The 15,359-nt window shown below is 40.2% G+C and overlaps 1 protein-coding gene and 1 non-coding gene across 2 annotated transcripts; one reads left to right on the top strand and one right to left on the bottom strand.

Annotated features, from left to right (window-relative positions):
- Nucleotides 1-3,656: 3,656 nt before the first annotated feature.
- LOC142382710 (uncharacterized) lies at nucleotides 3,657-15,143 on the bottom strand. Its single transcript, XM_075468832.1, has 8 exons — nucleotides 15,061-15,143; nucleotides 13,065-13,336; nucleotides 11,669-11,822; nucleotides 11,346-11,592; nucleotides 8,358-8,458; nucleotides 6,631-6,781; nucleotides 5,874-6,031; nucleotides 3,657-3,771 (listed from the first exon to the last, which is right to left on the bottom strand). The coding sequence occupies exons 1-8, from the start codon at nucleotides 15,141-15,143 to the stop codon at nucleotides 3,657-3,659; spliced, it is 1,281 nt and encodes a 426-aa protein (XP_075324947.1).
- Nucleotides 9,062-9,133, top strand: trnac-gca (transfer RNA cysteine (anticodon GCA)). Its single transcript has one exon. It is a non-coding gene; the product is annotated as a tRNA-Cys (tRNA).
- Nucleotides 15,144-15,359: the final 216 nt, after the last annotated feature.

Below are 15,359 nucleotides of genomic sequence, written 5' to 3'. Positions count from 1 at the left end.
CCCTGTAGCAACCCACCCACACCTACCTCTACTTTCCCAGTCTCTAATTTATTCCGGATAAACCAAAAGGATTATTTACCACTTTGCCTGAATATGGATATGGACTGAGTGGAGTTATGGCTTTCAGAATCCTACCACAATAAAACTCACGCTATTTTATTCATTAAGAGCTCATAAACTGCACATTTCATCAACCATTTTTCACTTGACCAAGGGAATCATGTTAAGGGTACTTTTATTTATCGCGTGTATGTCCGCTGAACTTTCTGAGAATGTTCGGGGAACAAGGCGGAGCCCATTCATCTGGCGAGTGTCAAGTTAAATCAGTCTAAACGAAAGTTACAGGCTACCCCAAAACGTCACGTTTATAACCCATTCGTTACATTCAACTCTATCTAAATGGCAATTTCACACGTTGCCATGTCTATACTGGCTTATTTTAAACAAAATAAGGTTAAACCAGAGCAGCGTTACACTGGCTTTCATTCAGCAGACCGGGGATGATTCTCAAATCAATTCAGCCTGATTGGCGTGCGTGCCTGAAACATTTGGACATATTTGCAGACTAATGCGCATATTCCTTTTTTTTTTTTTGCCCCCCCCCCCCCATATCTATCCGTATGTAGAAGGAGTGAAAACAAAAGGCCTGTTGGTAGCTGTGCACGGAGCCGTATATAGAGAGAGTTCGGCCAACTCGAATCATGGGCGCCATGTTCGCAACCAACAGCGAAGATTCCACAGCGTGAGCCTATGGGCCGCATATGTCAGAATCGCTGAATTTAAAATACAAATAGGGCTCGATATATCATCAAAATTCGCTTGTAGTATTATCAAGATCCCTACATATGAACTCAAACATTAAGAACATCGTTTGTATACAAGGAGTTTGCTTAAAAGAGGTTCTTGTTAACACAGGACCTAAGTAAGGCAGTGCATTCAAAAAGGCAATTGAAGAAATGTGATAGGTCCTACAAAGGCAAAGTGTAGTAACTACGTCTATGTTGAAACTGAGAAAAATGCCTTCAATGCCTTGGTATTAGGTTGGCTATTGTAGTTACTGCAAATTTGACACAGCAATATCTCTAAAACAGGTCACATTTAATATCCCAGCCTCTACTTACCTTGAATATCTTAAAAGTACTGTACATGCATTGTAGTCAGCCTAGTCACATCTCCATCCGTTACAGAGGAATTATTAATATGTAGAATTAGAATATGTAGAATAATTATTAATTGAATTATAATTATAATAGAAATAATACAAATAAAACTTGTGTTACCGTTTGTGATCATTATGGTCCTTAGTATTATTCCCTCCCAAAAAAGAGAAAAAACGAGTCCATCCGACTTTCCCCGTGCAGTTCTTTTTATCACACAGCTTAGTTACAATCAGCATACGTAAAACAATCTTGTGAGCAAGATGCAACAACTGTTTCACTGGGACATCTAGTTCCTCACGTGTTGAGTTGTTGCACATTCTCCTACGTGGGAAGACCAGAGCACCCTGTTTCTCACAGTTCCCTTGAATTACTTTGTATCACACTAAGCAAAGTTCACACACTTCATGTCTGTCTATAAAATGTTGTTTACTCAAAATGAAAATCTATACACAGTTTTCCCACATTTCCCTCCTGTTTTTCATTTTTAGATACCACGAGTCAACATCAACCTAGTACCATTCACATAATGTGTTTTCAGTATAGGTGTCACTTAGACTGTAGCATCCTTGCTGAGCTACTCCGGGTCATGTTGGAGAAGTAAGACATAGTTAGAAAACAGCCCTGCCATCGTATTGTTAATCATTGATTTAAGACAAGGAATAATGCACATTGTAAATAGGCAAAGCAGAAGCATGACACAGAGAATAGGTATTGCAATTCACATTAGGATGTGCCACCATGGTCTCAAGTCGAGACCTTGAGCATTATTGTCTTGACCTATGGCCTTTTGAAGGTTATGTAGGCCTTGCATAGCTACGGATATGTTAGTTCCGATTTCGTCCGGAATGTAGGTACAACATGAAGTAAATATCATCACACAAACGCCACCAGAAGCTGCATCAAAAAGTTTGTTGGTAGCCTCTAAAAATTCAAAACACACGAATGGAGTGACAGCTGACGTATGATTAGCTCAGTTCTCAGTGGTGTTATTAACCGTCCGGCTCCTTAAAGAGTGATCAGCTGTATCTGAGGAACATGTAGGTATTTTGGGAATAAAATCTCCAGTCTGGTGTGTGGTCTGAGCTGAGGTTATTTACTGTGTGCTCTTTAATGATGCATAACGTCCTCAGAGGGTTATTAAGTTCCACAGATGTCAAAAGAGGCGGAGCCTGAGGAAGAGATGGGCAGAATGGAGTGGGTCACTTGGACAGAAGAGGGCTGTGTTCGAAACCGCATACTTCTCCTACTACTCATACTAACGTTTTGAGTTAGTATGCAAGTTTTAGTAAGCGAGAAGTTCCCGGATGCATACTAGAGTCTCCGAAATGTTGGGTATGCATCATGAGGTTACTACTCATACTCAAACTACCCAAGATGCAACGTAACGTGACGTCGCCGATCGTCATTTCCTGTCAAAACGGCAGTTTCAAGCTAGCTACAACGAGGGTAGGTTCACTTCCTGTTTTCAAAACAAAAGCACCAATTGTATCGTAATGGCTTTCCCTATGATAAAAGGCAACGGGTATTTTATTTTGTGAAAATAACCAGAAGTGCGTTGCTCATTGCGGCTAGCTTTAGTAGCACCGAATTCGTGGGACCAAAATTGTAAATAGCCGGTATTTTGTCAAGTTTTCAACACGTAGGGGATCTAAACGACTACTTTCTCACCTGAAAATGTTTCAAATGTTGCTAAAGTTTACAGAGTTTAGAGCTTAAAGGGAAATCAGCTTCAGGCCGGCTGATTTCGGCTCGGGCAGGAGCGAGATGCATTGTGGGTAAACGCTCTGCATACTGTCTGATCGATGCGTATGCAGTATGCAGTATGTGGTTTCGAACACAGCCGAGGTCTCCTGTAGTGTATCGCAGATATTTCACGAGGACCTCAGGATGCTGAAGGATCGTTGCTTTAAATGTGGAACAGCTATCTGCATTTTCAGTGGAATTCATGGGATTTTTTTGGAAATCATTTGCCGCTCCTCGTAACTGAAGCCTAAACAAACTGGATGGATGTCAAAAGCTACTATTTCTGAGATATTATACAATCAAGAATATTGTGTGAAGCAGTCCTGAGAACACGTTGGAGTTTTTATTTTCCCAAACCCTCTTCACGCACTTTCCAAACATTCATTAGCGCTTCTTGTAAATCTAACCTTTGGAGAACCACAGACTAATGTCGGCTGAATGTTCTGCGTCCACGTGGCACCGACACGCCGCGGCGCTCGCTGTCGCTGCTTCACCAAAACGCCACCTGCCAACTTTCATTTTAACCTCGCTTCAGCCTCATCGACGTCGCGTTATTAGGAGGCCACTTTTACAATCAGCAGTTAGGGTCCGACCGGCTGGTGGTGGTTGTTTTCCACCTCGTGGGTAAACCATAAACACTGTAAAATGTGGCAAAGCAAACTGGGAAGTTTTGGTAAGAAGTAGAGCAGAATCAGCAGTTTGAAGTGAATAAAAGCTTTACTTTGACTTTGTATGGAATAAAAAAACAGTTTCTCACAGCTGACTGGATTTGGTTCGGCAGTCGGCAGAGTCGGAGGGTCCTGCCTGCGGAGACGGGTCAGCCGGGTGGAAGACGCTGGGCATCCCCTCAGTCCTCCTTCTGAGCCTCCTAAGAGACGCCAAACGGCACCAGCAGAGTAAACATCACAGCATATCTGCCGGCTTATGGATTTTAAACTCTAAAACTCTAAAACTCTAAAACTCTAATTTTTAATCTAATTAATATGATTTCCCTGATTAATCACGATTAATCGCATTTGTACGCAAAATCCAAAAAATGAATTCAAAAGTAGCGTATAGCTTTTAGCATTTAGTTTTATTTTAAATGTGCTGCCATATGAATGAAAGTGCCATAACATTTGTTGTGCAAACACACTTTTAACATCAGCATCTTTCTGTAGTTTTTATGTAGAAGCCTCGCTCCACTGTCTGTTTCCTTGAATGACTTGCTGCTATCAGTTGTGTGTTTTGCCTTTAAGTGATATTTTAGACTGGAACTACTACGCTGAGAAGACAATTCAACTTGGCAGTGTTTACAGATGACTTTGGTTCTGTCGACTCCGCCGTCTGGAAGAACTTTAAAATGAAAATGGCCGAGTAAAAGTTCCGTACCCTTCTCCATGTTTGGTGGATCCGCCGATTACTTTCTTTCCACAGCAGACAAACAGACTTTTACAAAATAAAAGCCTGTGAGCAACAGACTTTTACAATAATAAAACCTGCGTTAATGCGCGATAATATATTTATCGACGTTAAATAAAAAATTAATTAATAATAATAGTTAACTCGTTATTATCGAGTTAACTCGCCAGCCCTAAAAGAAACATTTCTACGACGAGGAAAACCAGTTTATGAATGTTAAGAAACACATTTTTAACTGAAAGCCTGCGATTCTGAATCTTAAAAAAAGATGGAAAACCAACTTCAACCTGCTCGTTTTCTCATTTATGGTTCCTGACATTTCAAACCTTTGATTGTAACGTTATGGTGTAACAGAGTGGAATGAATGCCCACATCCCTCGGGTTCAAGTCAAATAACATCAAGTGTGTTTGGATTCATTCTTCTTCATATTTCATCGGCCTTAAATCCTTTGAAATATGGATTTCAGGAACTGTGGTTTTGGCTCAGTTCTGTGGTTCACCACACAGAACATTCTGCTTCAGACCTGTTGGTTGGATGGAAACGTTCTGACTGCAGATTCTATATTTTCCCTTAGTTTGAATTAGTGGCGTTGAGTGTGTCTCCAAATATCAATAAAAATCTGAACATCTTCCTCCTTTACGAACTAAGCATTTACGTTCTTATTCTACTTTTAAGTTTGATGGGAGATACAAAAGGTTTTTGAATGTGTGGGGGACCTTTCCTCGAACACTTTCGGGATCTTTCTTCACAATAAGGTCTCATTTTCGCAATCCTATCTGCTCTCACATGCCATGTAAACCTTATTCACCTCGACGACTGATTACAGATAAATTCTTTTTTCTCAATTTATCCCTGCTCACCCCATTACTTCCAGCTAAGATGTGTTAATCAGCTCCAGTGTGCTAGTGTCCTGATTTAATTAAATGTATGCATGTATATATATATATATACATACATATACATATATATATATATTCCCTACCCTTGTGTATTTATGTGTACAAGAATGTATGAATGTGACTATGTATGTACATATGATTTCATTATATGGGGAATAAGGGCTCGACAGGGTTGAAGGGGTTTTGAGTTCATATTGTGCTTCCACTGTTAATATTGTGTAGAAATGAACAGATGTATTATGTTTAAAACAAAAAAAAACAATAAAAAACAGATGAGAGAAAATTTGATGGGATATTGATGGGTGTGGGAGATCAAAGCAGCAGAGCCAATAATCAGGAATAATCAGATATGTCTGAACGACTGATGAAGATCCACCTTTAAAGTATCTTATCTGCACTCTTCACTTTTAAATTAATTACTTAATTATTATTTTTAATGGGTTTTTAAATTTATTTTTATTATTTTTTTTTTCATTTTAATTTTAATTTGCATTTTTTATTTCTTTTTAATGATTTTATTGCCTTCTTGTGATATTATGTAGCTGTGAAGCACTTTGAATTGCCTTGTGTATGAATTGTGCTCTATAAATAAAATTGCCTTGCCTTGCCTTTACAATCTAATTTAACGCTTCATACTCAGACCCTACTGGTGGAGAGGGATTCCAGTACCTGACTGCTTCGGAGTGAGAGGTGTGCAGCTTCCCGCTTTCAGAGCTTTTCTTAGAGGAATCACGAAGGGTCGACTCTGTTGCCTGCGGGGCGCAACTATGCAGGATCTCCAGAAGCCTCTTAATCATCCACTGACGGTCTTCCTCTTCCTCTGTGCCCTGCAGAGACGGAAAACACACGATACACAGCAATTACAAGCTGCATAAACAACACTGAACACCAGATTACAACAAACGTCATCTCACAGACACAGATATTCGTGTTAGAAATGTAAGCTTCCTCTTACAAAAGAACCTTTAACCTGACATTTTTGTCCCCTTTTAAAACGACCTAAAAACATCATACCTTAATATTTTTTTCCACTTTTTTTTCCATAGCTCTTTTATTCCACTTCAGTTCTGATCATAACTACCAAGTTTTCAAGTATTTTTAAAAATTTAACCCTTTAAATACTGGTTCATGATGTAAACGCCAATTTCTGTAAAAAAATTAGGGTTAAATTCATTTTTTTTAAACTGTTCAGGGAAAAGTTTTGTCTCATATCTGTGATTTGTTTATTTGTTTACGAAATAAACAACCCGAAAGAACATCCACCAAGAACGATGATTCCAGAACTTTTTGCCAGAGATGTTAGGATATCTGACCTCCCGGCTGTGAATCATCCTTTCTTTCTGGAAGATCTTCACAGATATTACAACATCTCAGCCCTCTGTCTCCAATCTGACAACACAGGGAACAGTAATGTTGTTTTTTTTACCGAGCAGATGTGTCTTAAAATGATGGCTGCATCGTGCTTCACAACCTCCAGCTTCCTGCACCTGTTCTCTTCCTTCTGCAGCTCAGTTTCCAGCTGCCTGATGTTGGCCAGCTTTTTACGGCACTCCTCAGATGACAAGCCCACATGCTTGCTGAAAACCCAACAGAGACAAAGAACACAATGTCAACAATCAGCGTCACTCAAAGCTATTGCTCAGCCATCTCAAGGCACCACAATGCGCAACAAATCACTCAACAATTTGTCCGTTCTCTCTCTGAGATGTGCAAAAGCACCCCAGAAAAAAGCTGATGAACTGACTGCCTGAGGTTTTCAGTAGGGCTGGGCAACAATTCAAATGTTTAATCTAATTAATCACAACATTTCCCTGATTAATCACGATTAATCACATTTGTACGCAAAATCCAAAAATGAATTCAAAAGTAGTGAATAGCTTTTAGCATTTAGTTTTATTTTAAATGTACTGCCATATGAATGAAAGTGCCATAACATTTGTTGTGCAAACACACTTTTAACATCAGCATCTTTCTGTAGTTTTTATGTAGAAGCCTCGCTCCACTGTCTGTTTCCTTGAATGACTTGCTGCTATCAGTTGTGTGTTTTGCCTTTAAGTGATATTTTAGACTGGAACTACTACGCTGAGAAGACAATTCAACTTGGCAGAGTTTACAGATGACTTTGGTTCTGTCGACTCCGCCGTCTGGAAGAACTTTAAAATGAAAATGGCCGAGTAAAAGTTCCGTACCCTTCTCCATGTTTGGTGGATCCGCCGATTACTTTCTTTTCCTGTTCCACAGCAGACAGCAACAGACTTTTACAAAATAAAAGCCTGTGAGCAACAGACTTTTACAATAATAAAATAAATAATAAAACAGGGGTGGTCTGTGGCGTAGTGGGTTGAGCAGGCGCCCCATGTACAGAGGCTATAGTCCTCGCTGCAGCTGGCCCCGGTTTGAGTCCCGCATCTGATGGCCCTGTGCTGCGTGTCGTTCCCCCTCTCTCTGCCACCTGCTTCCTGTCTCTCTGAACTTTCCTATCCATTAAAGGCACAAAAGCCCCAAAAAATAATAATAATTTAAAAAAAATGCATTAATGCGCTATAAAATATTTATCGGCGTTAAATAATTGACGAGTTAACGCGATAATAACGAGTTAACTCGCCCAGCCCTAGTTTTCAGATTAAGACTTTTCTGGGGGACGAAATAACCTGCCGAGAACCGTCTCAATCAGCAACCAAGGAGCTTAAATACAGAAGGACTGGTGAGAAAAGTGGAGCTGAGGACCAAACAGGCAACAAACAGAGAACACAGAGGGGTAAAGACAGGATCTAAACACAGAGCAAAAACAAAGGATCGACTGAAAAGACCAAACAGAGTAAATCGAATTACTTTGAAATAGTTAAGACCACAGAAAAAGCCAAAATAACTCAAAGGACGAGACAAATCAATACACAAATAACATGGCTCCTTTAAAAAAGGATGAAGTTTAGAACGAGTCTGTCTGAGGCTGAATGTATTTTCTGTTTCTGATAAGAAAAGCACAAACAGATGAGCATAAAGGGCTTATTTTCACCAATTTCCCTCATTTTACAGCAGCACTCTGAAATAAAGTTGGATAAATTACGCATCCATTTCAGACTCAGGACAGAGAGCTTCTGTAATAAGGTTCCCAATCTTCAGCTATGGACAGTGGAACGATGCAACATCCACCTGAGAAACTCGATCTGGGCCAGTGAAGTCTGCTGCTGGCTGTGCAAATCCTTTCTCTCCTCAACAAGCTGCTGGAACCTCATCTGGAGCTGCTCCACCTGCTGGAAAATAGGAGAACCTGAATCATTTACAGATATTTCTTTTGACTCTTAAGGACGGAGAAGCTTCAGTAACCTCTTGTGCTTATTCGGTTTGACAACAAATGTGTTTTCTCTCCACTTAGCCTCAGCTTTTAACTAAGTTTCTTCGTCAAAAACAACAATAACTTCCTCTTTTATCTGTTGCCGGTGCTCTCAGTGCAGGTGCAGCAGAGAATCCTGCACAAATAAGACGCTTTCTTCATGTATAAAACAGAAATATGAATCATAAAACCCTTTTTTTTTTTTACTTATTCTGTGCCAACAAACTGGATTTGGATCTGTTTTATTCAATGCGGACAGAGCCTGGACTCTTCTGAGGCTAAAGAAAGATCTAAACAGAAAACACTGTAAAGAAAATGTTCGTCTCAAAGCATCAGCTCACACTTTTCTTTACTGAAACAAGCTCAGAGAACCCAGGCGCAGACAGAAGCCGTGAAAAAAAAAGCTCCAATGTTCGTCTGGTCGCTTATTTTTTAGAGCGAATGTGGGAGAAGAGGCAGCTGTTTATCAGGTAATCCTGCTGGATGTTTCCTTATGAGTGTTGTAAAAGCCTTGTGGACATGTGGGGGTATAGCTCAGTGGTAGAGCATTTGACTGCAGATCAAGAGGTCCCCGGTTCAAATCCGGATGCCCCCTGAAATTATTTTTTTAACCAGTTTACGTGAAACGCAGTTCTAAAATGTGGTGAAAAACATCTAAAAATAGCCTCATTTACTGAGATGATGTCATCGCAAACAAAATAGAAAAGATTCAGTAATGACTTTCAATGTTTGGGGGGCCAATTTCTAACAGCTCTACAGCCCTTCTTCTCTTTATTTTGACTTTGTTAATTAAAAACACATAGTTAAGACGAGGCTTTAAGGCCTTGGCATCTACACTTTGGATATTTTTTTAAACCTATATTTTTTCCATATTCAAACGAATTCATCTTTTCTATCCAGATAAAAAATCCCACCTCAAAAAACCTCAGTAAACACAGACGCATCTCATCTGGAGCAGCTTATGTGCCCAGCATAAAAGCCACAATAGTGATTAAAAAAAGAAAGCCACCAGTAAAACACTGGAAAGCTTTGACTTAAAGGGGGTCAAACACATAACGCATATGGTTTGGGTGTCTGACAACCAACTCAACAACACAACCCTGGCTGAGTTGCTCTGAAAATATTCAGCGAGCTGCTGAGATTTCTCACCTTTACTCACCATCAGACTCTAAATATAGATCCTGCTGCATGTGCTGTAAGAAATGGAAACTCAAGACTCTCTCAAACAATTTGCTTTTGGCTTTGCTAAGAAGAGCAAATTCTTATCGCCGGTTATACAGTTCAGCTGAGAAAGAATTTGGAAAAGGTCTTTGGGTATAATATCTTAAATATTAGCTCCAGAACCACTAGAATAAACTTCTTACAAAGGGGTAAAACGTTGCCCATATAAGCAACAGTTCCTGATGTTAGCCCTTCAAAATTTAACCCTCATACCTGATTTAAAACACAACTTAATTTCTGAAAAGGGACATTTTTGTCCTCTTTTAAAACGACCTAAAAACATCATATGTTAATCTTTTTTTCCACTTTTTTTTCATAAATCTTTTATTCCACTTCAGTTCCAATCATAACTACCAAGTTTTCAATTATTTTCAAAAATTTAACCCTTTAAATACTGGTTTATATGATGTAAATGCCAATTTCTGTAAAAAAAAAAAAAAAAAAAAAAACTGATTTTTAGGGATTTTTAATTTTTTTGCTATGTCTGATTTAAAAAAAAACTCCTTAATTTCTGAAATGACAAAAATTGGCATCTAAAGGGTTAATTTTTTTTTAAAATAATTGAAAACTTGGTAGTTATGATCGGAACTGAAGTGGAATAAAAGATTTAAGAAAAAAAAGTGGTAAAAAATATTAAAGGGGAACTCCGGGGCATTTGAAGCGTGTTTCCATTGCTAGAGGTTGTCAAATACTGATAGTAGGACACAGACAGGTGCAAATCTGCGCTCCCTGTGTGGAGATCGCGCTGTCCGCACAGCCTGTCATGCGAGGCTAATACGTGGTGGCTAAGGGGCAAGCGCTAACCCTTCCACGTAAAACAACAACTTGCACACTGCAGAAACGTCACACCACTTTATAACCCATCCGACAATAAAGTCACAAGCCTTACCATCAAAACCATATGCATGGTTCTCACATTACTGGCATGGGGACGTTACAAAACAACTTTATAAACAGCATGTAACTCACCGGCTGGTTGTAGGCTCGCGCATGTGAAAGCCCAAAAGAGTCGATGGACGATAATCCCATATACAAAACAATTATTTTCTCTAGAAAAACTGCGTTCAAGTATTTAAAACATTACAACAATATTACTGGGCATGTATTGTTGTAATGTTTTAAATACTTGAACGCAGTTTTTCTAGAGAATATAAACCAAACCATCTCTGGTGAAGCGTTGTAGTTATAACCAGTAAGAAACAATATTATACACCAAACAAAAAAAGTAAGCAACAAAATCGCGCTGTTCGCACAGCGTGTCATGCGAGGCTAATATGTGGTGGCTAAGGGGCAAGCGCTAACACAACTGTTAAGAAAATTCCATGATATTCCATGACTGTGCATGCAAAATGGTCAAATTCCATGACTGGAAAAACTTTTATGAAATTCCATGACCCGTGGGAACCCTGTAGTATGTGGTTTCGAACACAGCCGATCAGTTCGGCGTGTGGTAGTCTGAGCTCGGTTTGCACAAGCTTTCAGACTTTAAATAAATAAATAAATGATGCATCTTTAAAGAAGTGCCTTTAATATCTAAGTATCTGTGAGTCAAGCGTTGAAGAAGCCTAATTTTCCATTGACCTCACCTTCTTCAAGCTGGATCTCTGCTTGTTCTTTTCAATGAATTCCTTCTCCATGTCCCGCTCGCTGCGCTGCATTTCGGTCTCGCTGGCGAGCAGCTCATCTATGTCCTCACGCAGGGTCCCAGCCACAGTCAGGGCGACCTGCAGCTGCTTCAGCTTTTCGCTGTGCTCAGCCCTCTCCTTCTCCAGGATTTCTGAGGCTCTCTCAATCACACAACTCTCCATGTATTCCTGCAACTTCATAGAACGACTGTCGGAAACGACAAAGTAAGGGTGAAGACCGGCATGAAAACCTTAAGCAGGTAACTGTCAGTTTAACTCTTTACTTTTCCCTCTTCGAGTCGAACGCTGTCCTCAGACTCTGAAGGTGAACTTTTTTCTCTTCCCTCTTAATGGCCAGCTGCTTCTTCTTCCACTTCAAGTTGGATTTCTGCTGCTTCAGGTGCTTCAGTTGCCTCTCCTGCTTCTTCAGAGGCCCAGCTGAAGGGAGGAGAGGGGGGTAAACGAGAAAGAAAACCTCCGTTTCACCCAAACAAGAAGCATACACGATACCATCAGCACTGGAGAAATGGTGTAGCACCAAATATATCCAACTAACTGAAACACTGGAAAATGATCAACACTTAAATAACTAGCAACTTTGCAAAGCTTTACTCGATGAGTCTTGAGTGTATTTTAAACTGAGAGAAACAGAAGTTAGTGGTTCTTTGGTAATATGAACCTCACATTGCCCCAGATGTGAATCAGAGGTGTTTTAAGCAGCTTATAGATGTCTTTAATGAAGACTTTTATCACTCTCTCAGTCAGTGGGGTTACTTGGCACTGAAAGGATCGGATTATTGGCTAAATTACAATAAGAATGAGCTGAGCGAGGGTAATTCTCCTTGGATATATGGCGGTGAATGAATGGGATCAGAGGCACAAAGCGTGTCATACCCCGGTATGATAGGTGGCGCAGTACCCATGTCAACTATTGCTAATAGAGCCACTTCCTGTTGACCTCTTCACCACCACCAACAACAACAAACTCAGGCATTGGAGAAAGATGGAGAACGCAGAGCCAGATGAAGCTACGTCCCTCTACATTTGGTCTGTGATGAGCTGCTTGTTGCACAAACTCGATGCCCAACGGAGCATTCTCCATCGCGTTGTTTGTTTCTTTCTGACGGCGACAACAACAGGAATATCGTCTCCTTTGACTTCCGGGTCACGACCCCGGGAAAACATCTGGACATGCGCAGAACGCAAAGTCTGATTCACCACGTGCTTCAGAATCAGAATCAGCTTAATTGGCCAGTTTTGACTAAACAAACAAGGAATTTGACTCCAGTAAAACTTCCCTCGCAAAGTACAATCATTCAACAATAACATAAAAGAATAAAAATTAGAAATACAGAACGGTAAGAATGGAAGAATGGAATTTGAGTACGGGTGGTAAAATAGTCTACAACCACGTTTAGTGTGACTTTCAACCCAGTTATCTCAGGGTCTTAATTCGATCCAATTTCTTGTCAGATTAAGGTGTCTACATGAACTTAATAACTCAGTCTTATTGTAATTTAGCCAATAATCCGATCCTTTCAGTGCCATGTAACCCCACTGACTCATACGGGGGCTCATTGTAGAGCCCGGTGTGAACACACACACTGAGGGTTCTGTCCACTTGTGACCAGATCAGCCAGGACACGTTTGGCCCAAATGTGAGGTGTGTCACCGTCTCACCCTGCATGGTTTTCTTGGCGTAAAGTTTGTCGAACTTCTCCTGCAGCTCCTGCTTCTGCTTGCTGTGTTTCAGCTGCAGGGCCTTTTTGGCGTGTTTGAAAGTGTGCTGCTCAGCCTCCAGCTGATCCAACAACTCCTCCATCCTTTTCTCTTGGGCAGCCACAAAGCGTTTCAGAGGCTCGGCCTTTTCATTCTCGCTCTTTTCCAGGGCGTCGTACTGCTGGTTGAGGTCCTCGTGCTGCTTCTCCAGCTCATCACATGTAAGCTGACAGCTGCAGCAGGAGGGACATGAACGGTTTATAAGCAAGAATCTGTGCAGAAATCACCTGTACTTGATCGATGTTGAAACAGAGTTTTCATCAGTCAACAATCAATCAATTAACAATCAATTATTAACTTTTACTATTTGGATAATTCCTCCATTGTTTACGACAGTTTTTAATCAGTAATGGCAAACATTCACCAGCTCCAGCTGCTCAGAGCTGGTCACACCTAAAAAAAAAAAAACACACATTTTTCATACATCACCACCCGATTATAATTAATAGAAAGTACTGTTCCATGAAAACAGAAAACAGGTGCAATCAGTTTTTCAAACATGTACAAATATAAATGTAAATACAGTTTCAAACGCAGCCTGAACCCTCTCAGACGAGCTTTCTGTCCTTTCTTTAAGGAGTCTTCAGGAATAGTTCTCCAGGCTTCTTGAAGGACATCCCAAAGCTCTTCTTTGGATGTGGGCTGCCTTTTGTTCCGTTCTCTGCCAACATGATCCCACACTGCTTCAGTAATGTTGAGCTCCGGGCTCTGGGGAGGATTCATCCCTCCATCAGACCTGCTGCCACTGATTTTCAGCCCACTTCTTGTGTCCTTTGGCACAGCTCAGCCTTTTCTCCCTGTTTCCCTTCCTTAAGAACGGCTTCCTGACAGCCACCCTTCCATGGAGCCCATTTCTGATGAGGCTTGGGCCAACAGCAGATGGATCAGCTGAAGGTCCAGATGCATCTCTCAGCTCCTGTGTCAGGTCTTTGCTGGATGTTTTCCTCTTTCTTAAGAACATCACTTTCAGATCCTGTTCATCTGCTGTAGATAGTTCTTTAGGCCTGACACTTCTTCTTCTGTCCTCCACTTGTCCAGTTTCCTCAAATGTTTTAAGGACACACTGCACACCATGCTGAGATATGCCAAGTTTTCAGCTAACAGCTCTTTGGGAATCACCTTGTTGCTGCAGAAATCCTGTTTTCTGTCTGTCAGACTGTGTTATCTTTGCTGTTTTTCATAGAAATGGGAACAAATGATGCGTCTCTGTGACAGGCTGCTGGGAACAAAGTGCCTAAAGATCCAATTTAAAATGGCTTCTTTGCTAAGTTGTCTGTTCTGTGTGGACACAACACTGGTTCATCCCTTGAGTTAGGAGCCGTTTTTCCTGCTTGAATTATTTAAGTAAGTGAGGAGGCAGCCAATGCCCAAACAAAAACTTTGAAAGCCTTCAAAACCTGTTGAAATATTGCTCAGGACCACTTTAAAATATTACAAGAACATCTGGCTGCTTTGGAAGAAAATATAAAGAAATGGCTACTGGACACTTCCGCACAGTATTGTACGACCTAAATCAATGTAAGCAACATAATGTTTAGTCATTTAGACATATTCAAACCAAAAACAGGACATAAACTTTAATAAAAAAACACAGCCAAACCTTGTTACTATGACAACCTGTGTATTCATTTAATGTAAAACCTCTAAAGGCGCAAAAAACCTTGTTACTATGACAACCTGTGTATTCATTCAATGTAAATCCTCTAAAGGCGCAAAATAGAAGCTAATCGGTTGCTAACATTGACTAATATTACAGAGCTAACAGTATCAAGGCTAACATAATTTATTTATTCTAACTGATATGAAATACTCTAATATTTTTAAAATAGTGGGGAAACATATGACACATATTTACGTTTATATGGGACTGTTTAAACAGGGTTTTGTGCAGTCTTACCTCTCCAACTGCTCCTCCAGATACCGAATTTGAACCAACAATAAGGACTTCTCTTTGTCGCCATAACTGTTTTCTTCTTCCATAGTTGTTATTTTTTTTAGTTTTGATATTTTCTTCAGGTTATTGGTTTTTATCTTTCGTGGTATTTTCTATTTTAGAAATATAATCTTATCAGAAGAGTCGATTTTGTCAGTTGGACTTCCTTCCGTTAGTCGTTGCCATATATGGTAGTTGCCAAGGAACGCTACCTTCAGGGACTGCTCCGAAAATGTTTAAAGATCAAACTTCTTAGATTTCTC

The sequence above is a fragment of the Odontesthes bonariensis genome, chromosome 6 (assembly GCF_027942865.1).
Source record: "Odontesthes bonariensis isolate fOdoBon6 chromosome 6, fOdoBon6.hap1, whole genome shotgun sequence".
In the NCBI taxonomy this organism is placed as follows: domain Eukaryota; kingdom Metazoa; phylum Chordata; class Actinopteri; order Atheriniformes; family Atherinopsidae; genus Odontesthes; species Odontesthes bonariensis.
The sequence above is the reverse complement of the archived record's forward strand: the minus strand, read 5'-3'. Positions and strand labels throughout refer to the sequence as shown.